The following is a 20,454-nucleotide window of genomic DNA, read 5'->3' as shown; positions in this document are numbered from 1 at the left end:
ATTTCAAAAGATCATGATGAAAAGCTACATCACCAGAGAGACATACAGTACACATAGTAATAATATATGCTCTTCGCTTTCATATATTGAAACGATGTAACCCATAGTATATGCAAAAGGAGAGGTGGTAACCGTATAAGTTGTAAAAATGCCTTATATTTTTGGGACAGAGTTATACAGTACGTGTCAGACGTATGGCAAATGACAAAATAAAAGAGATCCGCCAGATCCAGGAAGCACAGACCAGCATAAAATAAATGAAAACGTAAACCAAAACCAGGAAGTCAGCTGGAACGCAGACCCGGAAGTATGGTGAAACGCAAACACGGAAGCATGGTGGAACGCAGACCAGGAAGTGCAATGGAACGAAAATCAGGAAGCTTAATGGAGCCCAGACCGGAAAGTGAACATGTTATCGTTTGTAGTTTAAAAGGGGACCCCTGATTCACATTAATTACAGAAAAGGTAAATATAGTATTTTATTATAATCTTTCTCATTAGACTGACTTTGAATTTCAACTGAATCCATCGATCACTGTTATTTTCTATCTAAAGGCAACATGCGAATGCAGTTCCTTGCTAATTCTAGAATTCCTGATAATTTAGATACCAGAGATGATAGATTAGGAATCAATGATACATATTTATGTCCCACACTACGTTTGTCTCATTGGGATTTCCCTCCATTCTTGGTCATGTGGTTTCAGTGTCCTTTATACGGGCAGATGTAATGCCACTTATTATTACTACTTATTATTTGCAAGTGGACATTGTGGATTCATCATCATATTGTAGATGTATCTGCATGTCCTGTATTATGCTGCAGTCCGTTGTTTATATGATGACACTGTCACATATTTGTTATGCCCATTAAATTGTATTCAAAATGGTTTTAGTTATATTAATAATAAATGTTATTCCGTTACTGATGTTAGACTCTTGCTTGATCTCATTCTTTGCCGTCTGACCCAGCCCAGGGTTATGGTCGAACAATTAAGAGTATAAGAGTTTTAGAAGTATGTGTCAAATATTAAAGAAGCAGTCATAAGAATTCCATCATAAAATGAATATTTATTTACCATATACAGAAATACAATAGATATACAGAGTGCATCCCAGTGACTGCCAGACGATACACAGAGCTTTGGAGGGAAGTAGGTGACATCGTTAAATCTATGTTGTGTGCATGTGTGTGTTGGTTTTTGTTACATTGTAGTAGAGCTATTAAAGTTTTTGCTAACATATACCTGTATTGTGGATACAGGAGTACAGTACACAGAGCATCCCAGTGATCGCCATATTGTATTTTGAGCATCCCAGTGACTGCCATACAGTATATCAAGCATCTCAATGACAGCTTTAGAGTTCACAGAGGGGTCATTCCACATCAGATCATCCCCACAAAAAAAATTAAATGTCCACCACCCATCTCAGATTTTTACGAACATTTTTTAGTTAAGAGAAGATGTCAAAATAACTATTTCTGCCAATATCTGGACTGTCTGACCATTAGTTTCCAAAATATTGATTTTTTCAATTTATGAAACTATTTACTAACGTATTTATTCCAGTTTATTTAAAGTATCACGGGTGTTTATTAAGGAATCACCATGACATTTGGACCACTAAGGTAACTTTTCCTCCCGAATCCAAAAATCCAAGCCAAATTACGTTATTTGCCTTACGTTTCGAGTTACAGCAAAAACGCAAGCTTTTGGAAAATAATTAAAAACGCTAGGTTAAATCAACATTAGAGATTTAATTTTTTTTTTGGGTGCTTAACAAAGGTATACATTACTACCACAAAAAATATCAGCATGGTACGTTGGGTTTTCACTGCTTGTAGACTTGTGCAGGTGGCTAGGCGTTTAACTGTCCCTCCAATGCCGTTACGCGGACTCTTCCCATGAGGTGTGGCAAAAAAATGTTGAATGTTGAAGTCATCCTTATGGAAGCATAGGTCCAAAAAGTTTTTGCAGTTCTTGTATTGTGCAGTGGCACCATCACTAAAATAGTGAACATACTCCAGTTTTGGTATTGTATTGCTAAGTGTAAGAGTAAGTGTAAGTGTTCGTGTGACGGCATTGGAGGGACAGTTAAACGTCTGGCCACCCGCACCAGTCTGCAAACAGTCGAAACCCATCACATCTTGACACGTTTGGACCTGTATAAATGGGCAAATGAAAATGTATATGGCATAAAGTTTTTCTATGTGTCACAAAGTGAAATACAAGACTGCAAAAGCAAATTACATAGCCATCTAGAAAAAGCAAAGACTGTGGCAGAAACACGTTCTCATCACAGATCTCGGCCTATTAGTAATGGTGAGCTACACGTATACCACTTGCCATCAGATGACATGAAGACAGCAGGAACCAGAGTTAGTGTCACTATGACCACAGTCACAAAAAATGTATACAAAAATGATCTGGAACGTACATAGCAGCAGTGTACGATAACATCTGGTACATTGGGTATATTATTCAATGTAATGAGGAGGAACAAGATGTGCTGGTACACTTCATGAAACGAATCAACAAATGTGTTGTCCTGGCCTTCAAGAGACGCTAAGTGTGTTGTTCCTTTTATTCACGTCCTTTGTGTAACGGAAGTGCCTACTATACAAGGATGTACTGGAAGACAGTATACGCTGTCTGCTGACACTTTAAAGAAAATTACAGACCTGAACATCATGTTCCAAACAAGGGGAAAATAATGTGATTGTTGACTCAACTTTCATTTATGTTTAAGTTTTTAAATTTCATGGTTTCTTGTATAAATTATGTATGCGGTACAACAGTAATCGAACGTCAACTTCATTATTTTTTTTCTCCACCATAAAACAGAGTACCATGCTGATTATTTCTTGATAGTTATGTATACCTTTGTTAAGCACCTAAAATTTTTTTGAATATCTAATGATGATTTAAACTAGCATTTTTAATTCTGTTTCAAAAGCTTTTTGGATTCGGGAGGAAAAGTTACCTCAGGGGTCCAAATTTCACGGGGATTCCTTAATAAACACCTGGGATACTTCAAATAAAATGAAATAAATACGAAGCGGTTAGAAAATAGTTTAATAAATTGAAAAATCAATATTTCGGAAACTAATGGTCAGACAGCCGACATATGTGGCAGAAATAGTTATTGTGAGATCCTTTCTTAAATAAAAATTTGTAAAAATCTGAGAAGGGTGGTGGACACTCCTGAATGAGCTGACGTGGAATGACCCAGAGCAAACCAGTGACCACTATACAGTACACAGAGCATCCAAGTGAGCAGCATACAGTACACAGATCATGACCACCTTACAGTACAGAGAGCATCCCAGTGACCACCATAATAGGGCCACAAAATATTACCCCCTCATCATTAATTAATGCATCCCTATCATTAATTAACCCCCACATCATCAATTATATTTATATTAATTAACTGCTTAATTACCTCCCTCATTAGTCTAAGTAAAAGCATTAACCCCTTTGAACTAATAATCAAAGCCAGTTAATCACACTAATCGTATATACCCCTTTTACACCAGAGCAAAAACCTGGGTTTTTGCTGGGTCTATCCGGGTCGCAGCTCAGTGTAAAAGGATCCCTGAAAAATAACCTGGGTCAAGAGACCTGGCAATTCAACCCAGGTAGCTTCCAGGGTGTGACCCAGGATGGACCTGGGTAATGGTGCAGTGTAAACAGCACAACCCGGGCTATCCGACCTGGATCATGCCTAAAATGAGCTGATTGGTGGTTGTGGAGCAGTCACCTCCCACTTTTTATGACCTCACAAGTTTAGCAGGGCAGACCCAGGTTCAGTGTGAATGGGGCTGACCTGAGAATAACCCAGATCGATGGTGCTGTGTAAACGGTGTCTGACCTGGGTTCTTGGAACCATGTCTGAAAACTCAGGTCAGACCCGGGTTTTTGGTGGAAAAGAGGTATTAGTCTAAAATGTACTTCTCTCAACTACAGCCCACATCCCACCCTCCTTCCCTCCCCTCCACCCCCACTACCCTGTTGCTGAGCTTCTCATTCTGTGTGTATGTCTCTCACAGCCATGGAGCAGGTCCTGGTGCTGCGTGAAGGTAGGGGCCGAGCACTGCAGCAATAGACAGCATGTCCCCATGTGTGGCATCAATGTGGGATTGGGAGCTGGTGATCCAACCCACTGCATGTATATGACCAAGACAGCAGAAACTGTGTTTGTGACAGTTATTACACTGACATCTTAATTGGCAATTACTGGAATAAATAATTAAATCACCAGTATATTTTAATGTATATTCCTCTGTAATTCCAACCCAAGCGCAAGACCATCAGTCACTTCTACGCTAACCACAAATGGATGGCTTCCAGTATAAATGGGAAGATCACAATATCCCCCTACAGGATTTCCAGGTAGATAGAGTTTTATATCCTAATAATGAATGTAAAGTTTATAAAATATGATGTTACTATCAAGAGGGGAATCCAATTAGCCCGGGGATAAACCTTGCAGCTAATTGATCGTGCCACAGAAGGAAAAGCTATTAAATTAATTAGGGGTCTATTTACTAAGCAGTGTTAGGAGACAGAGTGAAAAGTGATAAGGTGCCAGCCAATCAGCTCCTAACTGCCATCTCACAGGCTGTGTTTGAAAAATGACAGTTGGGAGCTGATTGGCTGGCACCTTATCACTTTTCACTCTGTCTCCTAAAACTGCTTAGTAAATAGACCCCTTAGCCTTTTCCCCGTGCGGTAAACATTGGGTTAAAGCGCTAACCAATGGGTTTCCCAGCGCGTTACATACAGAATCTGCATTTTAACGCAGATTTTTCCTCCTAACTCCTGAGGCTGCAAGGAAAAATCCTGCCTCTGGTAATTAGCGCATGGGGTTCCTGCAGCTAACTGCATTGGGCAGCACAATCCATTATCTGCCGGGTAAACCCAGAGAATAATTGAATTCTCCCCTAAATATTTAGTGGCATATTTATACATATGTTATGTTTTATTTTTACAATGTAAAACATGTAGGGTGAAGTTAAGAGAAATGTGAAGATTAAACAGGAGGATATTCCTACAGAAAGCAGCATGTGTGAGTAATAACTAACTACAGATATCTAAATACAGATATACATATACTCTCCTTGTTCTATCACTACTATATATCTCTTAAGGTGCATACACACACAACGATTTTTTGAATGATTATCGTTTACGATATCATTTATCGTTCAATCGTTGAAAGAAATCGTTCACTTTCTAAGTTAAAACGATGAACGATTTTCGTTCATGTGCGTTCACGTTTGTAGTTTGTAGTTCAGTCAGACTGACAAACTCAACGATTTTCATTAAGGGAATATTCAAAAATCGTTTGTAGTTCAAAAAAATCGTTCATTACATATAGTAAATGAACGATTTTAGTACACGATTTTCGTTCATTTTTCCCTTGAAAAAATTAACGAAAATCATTTACTAAAATCGGTCATTTACAAAATCGTTGTGTGTGTATGCACCTTAAGTCTACATCCAAACATGACATTAAAACGAATGAGGAAAACATACCTAGCCAGTGGGGGAATCAGGAGCTATCAGAATCTCCTCATATCATGTCACTGTGTGTTACCAGCCCAGAGATCTGACCAGTCTCCTCCCCACACTCTCTGGTGTATCTCATACATCAAGAGCCATCGGCCCTTATTATACGCCTCTGCTCTCCCCCTCACATCATGTCACTGTGTGTTACCAGCCCAGAGATCTGACCAGTCTCCTTCCCACACTCTCTGATGTATCTCATACATTAGGAGACATCAGCCCCTATTTTACTCCTGCTCTCCTCCTCACATCATGTCACTGTGTGTTACCTGCCCAGAGATCTGACCAGTCTGCTCCCCACACTCTCTGGTGTATTTCATACATCAGGAGCCATCAGCCCCTATTATACTCCTGCTCTCCCCCTCACATCATGTCACTGTGTGTTACCAGCCCAGAGATCTGACCAGTCTTCTTCCCACACTCTCTGGTGTATCTCATACATCAGGAGCCATCAGCCCCTATTAGTCTCCTGCTCTCCTCCTCACATCATGTCACTGTGTGTTACCAGCCCAGAGATCTGACCAGTCTCCTCCTCACACTCTCTGGTGTATCTCATACATCAGGACCCATCAGCCCCTAATATACTCCTGCTCTCCCCCTCACATCACGTCACTGTGTGTTACAAGCCCAGAGATCTGACCAGTCTCCTCCTCACACTCTCTGGTGTATCTCATACATAAGGAGCCATCAGTCCCTATTATACCCCTGCTCTCCTCCTCACATCATGTCACTGTGTGTTACCGGACAATAAACCTGACCAGTCTCCTCCCCACACTTTCCTGACTCCTTCACTTTCTTTCATCCTCTACCTTCAATAATGATCTCACACTGCTGAGAGACAATGTAGAAAGTCACTTCCACATGTAAACTTCATTTTCAAAATAAGTCTGTCCTCCTCCAGTTCTGCCCTATCCCTCTCTAGAGAATCTTACTTCAAGTTTCTCATTTCCTCCCAGTCTTCCACTCACCACAGACTCCTCGTTATCATGTACATTCAACATGCGGCCCCTCCAGCTGCGGTGGAACTACACATCCCAAAATGCCCTGCCACAGTTTTACTATTAGGGCATGCTACAGCTGTGGCAGAGCATGCTGGGATGTGTAGTTCCATGCATGTTGATTGTTTACACGCACAGCTGCAAGCATAGGAGGCCATTGTCACATGGAGAAATTGCACCTGCCGAAAGACTGGTGCAACTTTTGATGGTGCAACCCATGGTGGCATATAAGGGTGCACCAATAGGTGTTACAGCATGTATGAACAATAAAAGTGGGGGTCTCAGACCTTGCACATTTGGCCCCATGGATGTACACAAGGGAAGGAGTTTGTATCGACATTTGCACAAAGTTGTAGTCGGGCGGCTGCCAATAGATGCTGCTGTGCGTAGTGATGGCCATTGGAGAGGTGTCCATCAATGGATACCTTTGATGGGTCCATCTGTGATTACCATCGATGGCACACAAACCATCTATGGTGAACCATCGATGGTTTGCACCCCTTGGTGACCATTGCTGCTGAAGGCAAGGAAGGCCACGGGCCAATTAAAAATGAGGGTGGGGCTTAGCAACAGCCAGGGGCGGGTCAAAGCTCCGTCCCGTCAAGAAAAAAAAAAAATAACCATTGGCTCCCACTCATTCATCGATGGCGGAGAACCATTGGCTCTTGGCCAATGATGGCAAGACTATCAATTGTTGCTAACTATCGATGGTCAATGGCCATCCCTAGCTGTGTGCTCTTTTGTGTGCAACCAACTCAGAATCAGGCTGTGATTGAGACAAGGATTTTGTTGTGTGTATTTCCCAGAGTAGAGCTGGAATAGGGTATGAATGACGGATGTGAGTGGACAAATATTCCCTGTAAAGCGCTGCGGATTATGTGTGCACTATATAAATAACTGTTAATAATAATAATAAAAATAATATCTGACATATACAAAGAATGTACTTTTTGTGCCCTGCAGATGGATCCAGCAACAGATATGTACCAGAGAGGTGTCCCAGCCTCCTATATTCACAAGAAAGTACAATGGAAGATTATAAACTGGACAAACGCATCAAGGTACAGGCACTATGAACCTCATTTAGACCTGGTCACAAGCGCTGAGCGCTCGCAACTGGGTCGATGTTTAGGCCCTGCGCACGCTCAGCGGCCGCACTGCGTGTGCGCAAGCCCCGGAGCGAGAGAATTTCTCTCTCGCTCCGGAGCTCACTACAAAAGGGGGGGCTGTCGATGTTGATCGACAGCTCGCCCCGTTTTGTAGGCGAGGCGGGGGGGTGGTTTAGAAAATGGAGGCGTTCCTTAATAAACGCCTGCCGTTTTGTGGGCGGCCGCACTGACATCAGCAGTGATGTCAGTGTGGAGCTTCCTGCTCGATCAGAGCAGGAACCTCCCTGGGGCTTGCGGTTGCCGAGACCCAACCTTAGGGTCTCGTCGCAAGCCCCGATGGTCGCGATGGTCTGGACCATCGCGACCATCAACTTGGTCGGTCGCTAAAGCTGTGGGTGGTAACCCAGCTTAGCTAGCGACTAGGAGGCCGCACTAGAAAATTCAAGCGGCCGCCCTCATTCAGAGTGAGCGCTCGCTTCTTGCGACCGCCTCTGAATGAGGGCCAATGTCTCTTTCATAACTTTATGTTGCTTTATTTTTTTTCCTATTATTCTTTTGTATGTTTGGCACTAAATGGGAGAAGCAGTAACACACGGGAACACAAGTCTATCCCTCCCCCTTTCCTTTATTTATCAGATGTTCATCCCCATTTCCTCTACAATTCCAACATTTTATTCAAACATTATTCATACTAATTGCATGTACTGTTTATATGTATATCCTTTGTCCTCATATCATGGAACGTATCCTTACACTGGCTGTCTCTTCCATCTTTGTCACCATTTCACCTTTTGTAAAAGCCTCTCAGAGCCTATTGTGATTCCGTTACATGTAGGTAACATTTTTCACAATTGTCCCTCTCATAGTATTGAGATAGTGGTATTGTTAATATGCAATATTGTGGTTACTAGAGGTGCATAATGGGGAAATATATTGTCTGCTCTACTTCATCTTGGAGAAGCCCAAGATTCAGAGCCGCTCGCTCTGAATCAGGGCCGGGCTTTTTTTTTTGGAGCGGCCTCTTGGCCGCTCGCATAGCTGTGGGTGACCACCCACAGCTATAGCGAGCGCCCATGATGATGGTCGCGATGGTCAAGAACATCGCGACCATCGGGCTTGCGACGAGACCCTTTTGGTAGGGTCTCGTTCTTTGCAAGCCCCAGAGAGCTTTCGGCTCTAACAGAGCCGGAAGCTCTCCACTGACATCACTTGACATCACTTGGCAGGCGTTCTCATGGGAACGCCTCCTTTTGGGCAGCCACCCCCCGGCCCGCGCACCAAAGGTGGCGAGCTGTCACTTAACATCGACAGCTCCCCCCCTTTGGTGCGAGACCCGGAGCGACAGATTGCCCGTACTAGCCGGGTCTAGCACATGCGCACGATGGAGCCGGCTCCCTCGTGCGCATGCGCACTTGGCCAACATCGACCCGATTGCGAGCGCTCAGCGCTTGCGACCGGGTCTGAATCAGGCCTTCAGTTCTTGAGTCAAGCTGCATACACACGTAAAGATTTTCTGTCCAACCATCCAACTAGTTGATTGGTTGGAATGAAAATCTGGTAAGGTATGAAACCAAATGACAATCAGCAATTTGCTCCCAAACGCTGGAAAATGGACAAAAACTGTTGTTTGAACAAATTGTTTAGATCAAACATTTATCAAACTTGTCTGACCGACCATTTTCATCTGTTTTCTGACACTTACTTATGCTTACTTATGGCCATACACGATTGATCACACGATTTGGGCAGTTTCTACAGACCAATCTTTTGAAAATAGTTGTATTTTGAGTGTTCTGCGACCCCGATGTGCGTCCCCGCTGTCGTCTAGTTGGATCGCAGATCAGATGGTTTTGCAGAGAGATCTTAACTGATCGTGTAGGAATTGACACACATGTGATGTGATTGATCACTTATGTGAAATAGTTGCATTTTAAATACAAATCATCCATATCTGAAGGGAAGAATTTTCAAGGGAAATCGTACAACTGATCTGACCAACTTTTGAATCTCACCGTGTATGGCCACCTTTAGGAGCAAATTGTTGATCATCAGTTACTCCCATACGTTACCAGATTTTCATTCCAACCAATCAACTAGTTGGATAGTTGGACAGAAAATCTTTAGGTGTGTACCCAACTTTACTGTGGGACTCAGGGCCTGATTCAGAGCCGGACGCTATTTGCGCTCGCTCGTTCAGAAAAAGGGGCCGGCTATTTAAATTGAGCGCTCGCTCTTTGCAGTCTGTTGACGCCTCTATGTCTGAGCGAGCGAACGAAACATGCGCTCGCTATTTTGTAAAAACGCCCCCTGGCCACTCACATCCTACGTCATCTCCGCTATTTATTAGATTAATCGAGTACATTGAAAGGCATCTGAACTGTTCGCAGTGCTTGTGGTTGGATTTTCCTACCGCAATCATGCGATCAGTTCAGGCTAAGAAACAACCAAGTGACGTAGTCGATGACGCTGCTTTGTTAATTATGCACACCCTTAAAACGCCCGTTTTGACCGTTTGGCACGCCTGTGTTCGGATCTCCACTCCCCGTTTTCAAGCACCTTCCCCTGTTACCACCCACAAACGCCTCGTCCTGTCACTCAAATTAGCAGGCACTCGCTATTTTGCGAGCGCTCGATTTCTGACCGCAATGACTGGTTGGCGCATGCGCATTACGACCCATACGCATGCGCAGTTGTGCAAACATCGCTCGGAGCGAACAAGCGGCCGCTTACGAGTGGCTCTGAATCAGACCCTCAGTACTAGCTTTCATATTTGAAGGCTAAATTTAGCTGTAGCCAGGAAAATGTGCATAGAGGTTTATTTTCAGCAGACGTGCTGAAGGACTGATATATAAGTAATGCTTTTCCCCTATACAAAAACAGAATAAACCATAATGAGGGGTGCTTAGGGAATGGGAAAAGAAGCTAGAGCCACTCAATAAACATAGCCTCAAGCACATAGGCACAGGTCACTGTAATGGGAACAGCAAACTTACTGGACTTGAGCACAGTCAGTGTTTACATACATGGCCTAGTAAAAGAATACTCTCCATTTAAAATGGGTTCAGCATTTTTGAACATTGGCCGTTCAATAATCTGCCTCCACACAGGAAGACAACATTCTCAGATGGCTCCACTACCTGAGGTGGGAGTTGTCTTAAGGTGCCCATACATCTGAGGTGGATTGTCGCAATGTAGCAATGCGATCGGAAATGCCGATCTGCCCGGTGGAAACGTCACAGGATCGCTGAAATTTGACATGTTAAATGTCCCTGATTAAACAATCACGATAAATTTTTGATTGCGATCGTCAAATCGGGATCATCCAACATGTTGGATTCCTGCGATGCCAGGTTGCAGCATCGCAGCATCGCAGGATCGCGGAAATCCATCGCAGATGTATGGGTACCTTTATACTGCTCCTCATGGCTAATTGTTCCGTCCCTCATTAATGGAGCACTATAGAAATCTGTTGAAGAGGACTGGACGGAATGTAATATCCACTTAGAGTTGCAGCACTGCTGGACTGACAGTCAGATGTCTGCAATGTACTCCAGCTCCCAGCATCAGGTTATTGGGTGGGTGGGGGTCTATACTATAGGAGAGGAGGGAGGCAGATTACAATTAGTTTGAATGATAAAGAAGTGTGAACATCACCATCACGATTTTTCATTATGTTCTTCATTACACGGAATCCATCACTCGAGAATAAATTGGACCATTTAGTTACACAATCGACAGACATGATTACAATTTATCAGTAATAGTCTGGGTGTTGTTTAGGAGGAAAATAAGAAGATTATGCTAGTTGATTTTCATCCTGCAATTAAACGAGAGAATGTGTTGGTGAAGATTAAGGAGGAAGGAATTCCTGCAGATCTCAGCACATGTGAGTAACAATTACGATATAAAGAACTGATCCATTGTCATACTGTCCTTGTTTAGTCATTACATGAGTCTCTTCCATACCTTCCTCTGTCAGTGCACACCAATGGGGGAAATATATCTGGTGAATGAAGGAGTCAGGAGAAATTAGTCCCTTTTAAACTCTTCTCTTCCTCACATCATGTCACTGTGTGTTACCAGCCCAGAGATCTGACCAGTCTCTTCTCCACACTCTCTGGTATATATCATACATGGGAACCATCAGCCCCTATTATACTCTTGCTCTCCCCCTCACATCATGTCACTGTGTGTTACCAGTCCAGAGATCTGACCAGTCTCCTCCCCACACTCTCTGGTGTGTCTCATAAAATCAGGAGCCATCAGCCCCTATTATACTCCTGCTCTCCCCCTCATATCATGTCACTGTGTGTTACCAGCCCAGAGATCTGACCAGTCTCCTCCCCACACTCTCTGGTGTATCTCATACATCAGGAACCATCAGCCCCTATTATACTCCTGCTCTCCCTGTCACATCATGTCACTGTGTGTTACCAGCCCAGAGATCTGACCAGTCTCCTCCCCACATTCTCTGGTGTATCTCATACATCAGGAGCCATCAGCCCCTATTATACTTCTGCTCTCCCCCTCACATCATGTCACTGTGTGTTACCAGCCCAGAGATCTGACCAGTCTCCTCCCCACACTCTCTGGTGTATCTCATACATCAGGAGCCATCAGCCCCTATTATACTCCTGCTCTCCCCCCCTCACATCATGTCACTGTGTGTTACCAGCCCAGAGATCTGACCAGTCTCCTCCCCACACTCTCTGGTGTGTCTCATAACATCAGGAGCCATCAGCCCCTATTATACTCTTGCTCTCCCCCTCACATCATGTCACTGTGTGTTACCAGTCCAGAGATCTGACCAGTCTCCTCCCCACACTCTCTGATGTATCTCATACATAAGGAGCTATCAGTACTTATTAGACTTCTGCTCTCCCCCTCACATCATGTCACTGTGTGTTACCAGTCCGGAGAACTTACCAGTCTCCTCCCCACACTCTCTGGTGTATCTCATACATCAGGAGCCATCAGCCCCTATTAGTCTCCCGCTCTCCCCCTCATATCATGTCACTGTGTGTTACCAGCCCAGAGATCTGACCAGTCTCCTCCCCACACTCTCTGGTGTATCTCATACATCAGGAACCATCAGCCCCTATTATACTCCTGCTCTCCCTGTCACATCATGTCACTGTGTGTTACCAGCCCAGAGATCTGACCAGTCTCCTCCCCACGCTCTCTGGTGTATCTCATACATCAGGAGCCATCAGCCCCTATTATACTCCTGCTCTCGCCCTCACATCATGTCACTATGTGTTACCAGCCCAGAGATCTGACCAGTCTCCTCCCCACGCTCTCTGGTGTATCTCATACATCAAGAGCCATCAGCCCCTATTATACTCCTGCTCTCCCCCTCACATCATGTCACTGTGTGTTACCAGCCCAGAGATCTGACCAGTCTCCTCCCCACACTCTCTGGTGTATCTCATACATCAGGAGCCATCAGCCCCTATTATACTCCTGCTCTCCCCCCTCACATCATGTCACTGTGTGTTACCAGCCCAGAGATCTGACCAGTCTCCTCCCCACACTCTCTGGTGTGTCTCATAACATCAGGAGCCATCAGCCCCTATTATACTCCTGCTCTCCCCCTCATATCATGTCACTGTGTGTTACCAGCCCAGAGATCTGACCAGTCTCCTCCCCACACTCTCTGGTGTATCTCATACATCAGGAACCATCAGCCCCTATTATACTCCTGCTCTCCCTGTCACATCATGTCACTGTGTGTTACCAGCCCAGAGATCTGACCAGTCTCCTCCCCACGCTCTCTGGTGTATCTCATACATCAGGAGCCATCAGCCCCTATTATACTCCTGCTCTCCCCCTCACATCATGTCACTGTGTGTTACCAGCCCAGAGATCTGACCAGTCTCCTCCCTGCACTCTCTGGTGTATCTCATATATCAGGAGCCATCAGCCCCTATTATACTCCTGCTCTCCCCCTCACATCATGTCACTGTGTGTTACCAGCCCAGAGATCTGACCAGTCTCCTCCCCACACTCTTTGGTGTATCTCATACATCAGGACCCATCAGCCCCTATTTTACTCCTGCTCTCCTCCTCACATCATGTCACTGTGTGTTACCAGCCCAGAGATCTGACCAGTCTCCTCCCCGCATTCTCTGGTGTATCTCATACATCAGGAGCCATCAGCCCCTATTATACTCCTACTCTCCCCCTCACATCATGTCACTGTGTGTTATCAGCCCAGAGATCTGACCAGTCTCCTCCCCGCATTCTCTGGTGTATCTCATACATCAGGAGCCATCAGCCCCTATTATTCTCCTACTCTCCCAATCACATCATGTCACTGTGTGTTATCAGCCAAGACACACTGTATAGCCATCCCCACATACAAACACTCTCTGGTGTTTTTAATAAATCAGCGGAGTGAGAGAGTGAAGGGCAAGTCAGCCCTGTGTAGAAGAAAGGAAAGACCGCATCTGCTGTCGGCTGAGAGCACCTGACGTGGCCCTGTTAAAAAAGCATTGCAGGGTCACAGTCTGGGATGCAAGCCGATGAGATTGCGGTGAGGGGGTATGCACCTGTGTGATGTTAATGTCTCGCTATGACAGTTTGCGGCACCCCCTGGCAAAAAACTTCTCCTGGGTTAGTGGTCCTGCACAGTGCACACAGAGTGGCACCACGTGACCGCCCTTGCTGACGCGCGTTTCACCAATAGCCAGTCACAATTCCTTAAGGTGCCCATCCACTAGACGATTAAGTTGAGCGATTGAATGATAACGATCATTCAATCGTCCATAAATCTTTTGCAAAAATGTCTAAACCGACCAGTGATGCGTGTGCCCGTTGGTCGTTTAGACATCTGTCATCGTGCAAACATGCTGGACAACCTGATGATAACATCAAGTTGAGCATGTTTGCAGATGATTGATGAGCCTGCACTGAACGACTGCTCGTTCAGTGTAGGCTCATCACAGACTGACAAACGACTGCACGATTACAATGTCGTAATAGTGCAGTCGTATTCATGTCTGCTAGTGGATGGGCACCACATTGGGTAGAACATTGGTGTAGCAAAACGGGAAGCAGTCGGGAAGCTGACGGAGGGAATCCCGACTTCCGGCTTCCCGACTGTCTAATCTCTAATCTCGACGCCTGTCATTTTATCTACGCTGGGAGCCCAGCGCCCGGCATCCCGATCTAAGGTAAGCCGGGTGCTGATAGCTGCGGGGGGGGGGGGGGGAGGAGGGTTAGGTTAGGGGCTACTGGGGGGGCTTAGGGTTAGGCACCCCCCCGGTAGGGTTAGGTTTAGACTAGGGGAAGGGAGGGTTAGGCACCCCCGGGGGAAGGTTAGGGTTAGGCACCCCACGGGAGACTTAGTGTTAGGCAGTGGGGAAGGGGGTGGTTAGGTTTAGGCACTTAGAGGGGGAATTAGGGTTAGGCACTGGGTGGGGGAGGTTAGGCACCCCTAAGACAGGGTTAGGGTTGGGGGGGGGTTAGGTTAGTTTATACTTGCCAAAGTGCAGTCGGGAATTTCATCCATGTCAGGCTGCCGCTGTCGGTATTTGAACCATTCATTCAGGAAATCCCCATTAGGCAGATTTAACAGCACATTCTATAAAAAAAGTGAATCACTTCATAATAACCTGGAGTCGGTGAAAAAAGCCCACCTCATATATAAATTAATAAGCATAATATCCAATTGATCAATGAAATAGCATAAAACAAATACAATATTAATTATATATGCAAATTAATAAAAAGATCACAAAATGAGTAATCCATATATGTTGATCAAGTGAGTGTAGGAATAGTGTACTGATATGTGACTAGAAATATGATGTAAATGGTGTGTGGCATTTATATATATTCATGTGAAAATAATGTATTAATATATAAATGTGTTATTCTATTATGAGAATTATATGTAATACGAATATTTATATGATTCATTACAGATTGCAACTGCGATTACGCACACAATCAGTGTGCCCGAGCCGGCAACTGCGATCGGGACTGCGATCACAGTGACTACGCAGACCCATCGCTGATTGATTGACAGGAATTGCCGTTTGTGGGTGGTGATGGGGTGTGGTCGGTGAAACGCAGGCGTGCCAGTGCATTTGAATACCGTTGCATGGGTGTGCATAAATTAGCCACTGCGATGCCCTAAGCAGCCTGAGGCCAGAGCTTGTGCAAGTGTGCGTGAGGCTGCGATGGTACTGGATGTTACCAATGGTTTTGCAATCTTGCTAAACATTACGGGTGCGTGTAAGGTAAAGTGGGCGTCCTTATGTAGTACTATGATGGCATAGCGATTGCAATGAATTAGCATACTATCGCAGTTGAAGTGCGTGCATAATCACTTTTGCAGTCGCAGTTGCAATCGGTAGTGAACTTTTTTCTCAGTGTGTGTTAACCTGTGTGGAGCTAGCGGAGAGTGACCCACCCTATAATACAGGGGTAGCCAACCCTGGTCCTCGAGAGCTACCAACAGTGCCATGTTTTCCAGGTCTCCTCACAGAATCACAAGTGAAATATTTAGCTCCAACTGTGGATCTTTTCCAATGTGTTAGTGAGTAATGACTACACCTGTGCACTAGCTAGGTGGTCTGGAAAACGTGAACTGTTAGTAGCTCTCGAGGACCGAGGTTGGCTTCCCCTGCTATAATACAATGTAGTCATTTGCTCTGTTTGTATATCCTGCAGATGGACCCAGTAGCAGATATGCCTCGGAGTATTACAGTCCTCTGTATTCACAAAGCTGTACAAGGGATGATACCAAAGCGGATGATCACATAAAGGTACCAGTAGCACTGTCAGCATGTACCTTCTCTAGAATAGTCTATAAAACTTTTCTGTTCATTTGTTGAATGTTTGCTGAGTGAAAGTGGTGAAATCAGTATTGAGTTTGACCATTATGACCACATTATATCTTATGGAGAGTTTACATAAAACCTGATCTAATGTGTTATCCATTAAATAAAATAATTATTATTCTTAATTTGGTTTCCTTGACATACTCCATGGCAGTCATCCACGTTGGGCTAACACCTTAAGGTGGGTACACACCTGGGCGACATCAGGGGCGCCGAGAGGGGGGGAGCGGGTAATGTTTACCCGGGCCTGGGCTTCCTGAGGGGCCCGGCGCCGCCCCCCTCCCTTATCTCTCCCTCACAGCGTGCGCTGAGCAGCAGCCACAGCAGTCTCCTTTGCCTGTGGGGGGGAGCGATCACACTGATCGCGCCCCCCCTCTGGCTTTGCGCCGGGCTGAGGGGCTCACAGCGCCCCCCACCACGGCATGCAAAAGTTATTTATGTTTTTTTGCTCAAGGGGGCGTGGTCACGCCTCCCGCGTTTAAGCCACACCCCCTCTGTACCTGGGCCCGGCAGAGCTCTCTACGGCCCTGAGCGACTTATCCGCCGACCCAGGGATCTGCCGACTGAGTGGCCGATTGGTAAGGCACTACACACTCACCAATCCATGTGTCTGCACTGGCATCACAACTAGGCGGGCATTTAAATTTGACCAGTTGAGACGTCAGTCACTTGCAATTCCTGCAGGAAGTGTATGTGTGCTCTACGGGTCGCCCGTACACACAGCCCAGATGTGCCGATGATCCACAAAAAAGGTATCCTGGAGGAAAATCAGAGTCTGGAGGTATCATCTATACCCATTGGTTTTGTTAATATGTTTAAGTAGAACATAAACAACATCAGTGATAAATAACCTTGACTATTAACCAGTCTCTCCTGACTCATTACTAGATGACCCATCATGCCCAATAAGAGAGCCCAGGGACCCACTTGCACCAGAGGGCAGGATGTATCGTGTATTGCAAAGACATTGCGATATACTCCGCTACTATTCACATTTTTTAACGCCGGTATGTTGGTATAATTACCCACCGGGATAGCTCTTCTGATATAGAAGAATTGACTTCCGGCTTCATGAAGTGTTATAAAGTGTATGCGGGGCCATTGGCCAACGCATGCACAAGCCACGGCGGAAGGAGACAGATCCAAAAATCCTTCCCTGGGGATTCTTGCGAAAAGAAACCCATAGGCTTCTAGTGTTCATTCTAGCACCCAGCACCTGTCACAACCCGCCTGGGGTATCGCTCCCTGCTCTAGTGCTTCTAGCACACTCTGGTCTGTATCTCAGCAGTTGGTTGCATCAGCTGAGTGTGCTAGAAGCACCAGAGCAGAGAGCGACACCCCAGGCAGGAAAGAGGAACTGCACGGGTTGTGACGGATGCAGGGTGCTAGAATGAACACTAGGCTTCTTTAGGCAACACTATCTATAGATAGTGTTGCCTTTCGGGCACAAGCATGCTGCTTACGGGCATATTGCAGCCCCATAGAACCTGTGAGGCTTGCTGTGTTACAGATCCGAAGGAGAAGGCTGTACATCATCTATGTCCACATATATGTGACATGGGTCTGTTTTTACATATCACCTCATCCAGGAAATATTTAATTTGTTAAGTCTATTGAGCCGTGTTTGTTTTTCGTTGACAGATACAATCCACACCTAAAGCCCCTTCATTTCTCCATAAACACAACTGGAAGTCATGCCTTTCTCCTCCCTTTAACAGGCTCTGACAGAATTCTGAGGAAAAGGGTTTTTAACTAACTCAAGTTAGCCAAATGTTTTCAAGAAAGCACCACTAAGATGGGCTTACCTAGGAAGGGGCTCTTTAGCATTTGAGGGTGGGCACAGTCTTCATGTTGCAGAAATCCCCCTTTTACTGCTAGGAGAATAGTTTGCTTACCTGCTGGTTAGCACAGAGTAGAACCCGGAAGTGACATCATATACTGTAGATGCTGCTGACCGTTCAGAAGACTCTCCAACCCCACTTATGCTAATTGGAAGTAGCAACTAGCCCCCCCAGAAGCCTATCCTGTCTTCGCTTGCACTCCCAGAGTTGCATCATAGGGACCACCCAAACTGGCCGGGAACAGGTAAACCACTTAGCTAGAAAACACGCACCTACATATGTCTGTCCCTCTCTGCTAAAGCACAGGATAATCTCAGGGATGGGTATGGATCGATGGGTCTACAAAAAAATGTAGACAGTCAATAGGTCGACTCCAGAAGGTCAACAGTGTCATTAGGTTAACAGGTAATTGATTGACAGTGACTTAGATCGACAGGGTTAAAAGGTCGGCAGGGTTAAAGGTTGACATTCAAGTGGTCAACACAAAAAAAGATTGACACATGATTTTTGTTGTTATTGTAGCCAAAACCTAACCATAAAAATCATGAAAAACCTTGTTTTGACAGGTTTTTTTTGTGTTGATCATTTGAATGTCGACCTTGTGACCCTGTTGACCGATGTCACTGTCAGCCAATTACCTGTCGACCTACTGACTGTCGATCCTTCTGGTGTCGAACTATTGACTGTCTACCTTTTTATTGTAGACCTATCATCTGGATACCCTGAGGAATATATAGGCACTGGTGTTATTCAACAGTGAACTCCCGCATGGAGGTTTTGGCTGCGCTGCGCCCAGTACACAGGTCGCGGCTCTCTGTCTGGCTTGCTAGAGGTTGGTAACCAGTAGTAGAGTCAACAGGTTCAGGTTTGGTGCACGTTATGCAAAATAACGTATCCAAAGTAGCAGAATGGAGAATAGTCAGGACTTGCCCCGAGTCAGAACCAGGAATCTCAGAGACGGTGCCCAGGGAGCAGACGGAGAGTAGTACAAAAGGTCAGTATTCAGGAACAAATAATGGGGAAGACTTTATTAGGAGAGCTGTCAGGCAAGCGTAATACTCTGGCAGCGATACTGACTACCAGGGTGCTTTAAATACTTTTGGGCCATTTGAATCTGGTGCCAGCCTGATGTAAGACCAGGGACCAGGGCCGTAGGACCTGATAAGAGCCCACTATATACCTTATGGGGGGGGGGGGGCAATTTTCCCAGTCTGTAATCAGCTCGCAAAGGAGTTAGCCCATATGTTATGTGAGCATGGAGTTGAAATGGAAATAAGCTAAGACAGTCTAGTCCTGATTCAAGGGTGGACACAGTTAGGTTTCAGGGCTCGGCACCCCCCCAGGAGACTAAAGCTGGCCACACACTAGATCAACTTACATCCAACCAGCCAACTTGTTGATTGGTTGGAATGAAAATCTGGTAAGGAATCAGAGTAACTGATGATCAGCAATTTGCTCCTAAATGCCAGAAAACAGATGAAAATGGTCGTCAGACAAGTTTGTTAAATGTTTGATCTAAACAATTTGTTCAAACAACAGTTTTTGTCGATTTTCCGGCGTTTGGGAGCTGAATTGCTGATTGTCATTTGCATTCATACCTTACCAGATTTTCATTCCAACCAATCAACAAGTTGGCTGGTTGGATGTAAGTTGGTCTAGTGTGTGGCCAGCTTTAGGTTTAGGCTGTGGGGAAGGCGGGTTAGGTTTAGGCACTTACAGAGGTGGTTAGGGTTAGGCACTTGGGGAGGGAGGTTAGGTTTAGGCACTTACAGGGGTGGTTAGGGTTAGGCACTTGGGGTGGGAGGTTAGGGTTAGGCACTTGGGGAGGGAGGTTAGGGTTAGGCACTTGGGGAGGGAGATTAGGGTTAGGCAACCCTAAGGGAGGGTTAGAGGGGGGAGATGTCTTCCGGCATCGGGATTTGAACCGCTTCCGGCGGTGTTTCATACCGATCCCTTCGTAATGGCTAACAATCGCTGAATCTGTGTAAATATCGGCATTGCATCCGCATCTGAATCTGGCTTATTGGTGGTTGCTCATCTGCGACTTCATACCAATGCTGCTACACAGTCCTTCTCTTGTGTAC

At 45.2% G+C, this 20,454-nt stretch overlaps 1 protein-coding gene across 1 annotated transcript in view; it reads left to right on the top strand.

The window, feature by feature from the left end:
* Positions 1 to 379: 379 nt before the first annotated feature.
* LOC148502454 (uncharacterized) overlaps positions 380 to 20,454 on the top strand; it is a 38,404-nt gene continuing 18,329 nt past the window's right edge. Inside the window, exons 1-7 of the mRNA XM_088449873.1 lie at positions 380 to 465; positions 1,089 to 1,154; positions 4,306 to 4,397; positions 5,013 to 5,073; positions 7,535 to 7,632; positions 11,461 to 11,566; positions 16,360 to 16,454. Coding sequence (XP_088305999.1) covers positions 4,341 to 4,397; positions 5,013 to 5,073; positions 7,535 to 7,632; positions 11,461 to 11,566; positions 16,360 to 16,454 — 417 coding nt within the window. The 5' untranslated portion in view covers positions 380 to 465; positions 1,089 to 1,154; positions 4,306 to 4,340. The remainder of the gene's footprint in view (positions 466 to 1,088; positions 1,155 to 4,305; positions 4,398 to 5,012; positions 5,074 to 7,534; positions 7,633 to 11,460; positions 11,567 to 16,359; positions 16,455 to 20,454) is intronic.

The sequence above is a fragment of the Taudactylus pleione genome, unplaced genomic scaffold, assembly GCF_031769625.1.
Source record: "Taudactylus pleione unplaced genomic scaffold, aTauple2 ptg000497l, whole genome shotgun sequence".
Lineage (NCBI taxonomy): Eukaryota > Metazoa > Chordata > Amphibia > Anura > Myobatrachidae > Taudactylus > Taudactylus pleione.
Note: the sequence above shows the minus strand (reverse complement) of the source record. Positions and strands in the feature narration are given on the sequence as shown.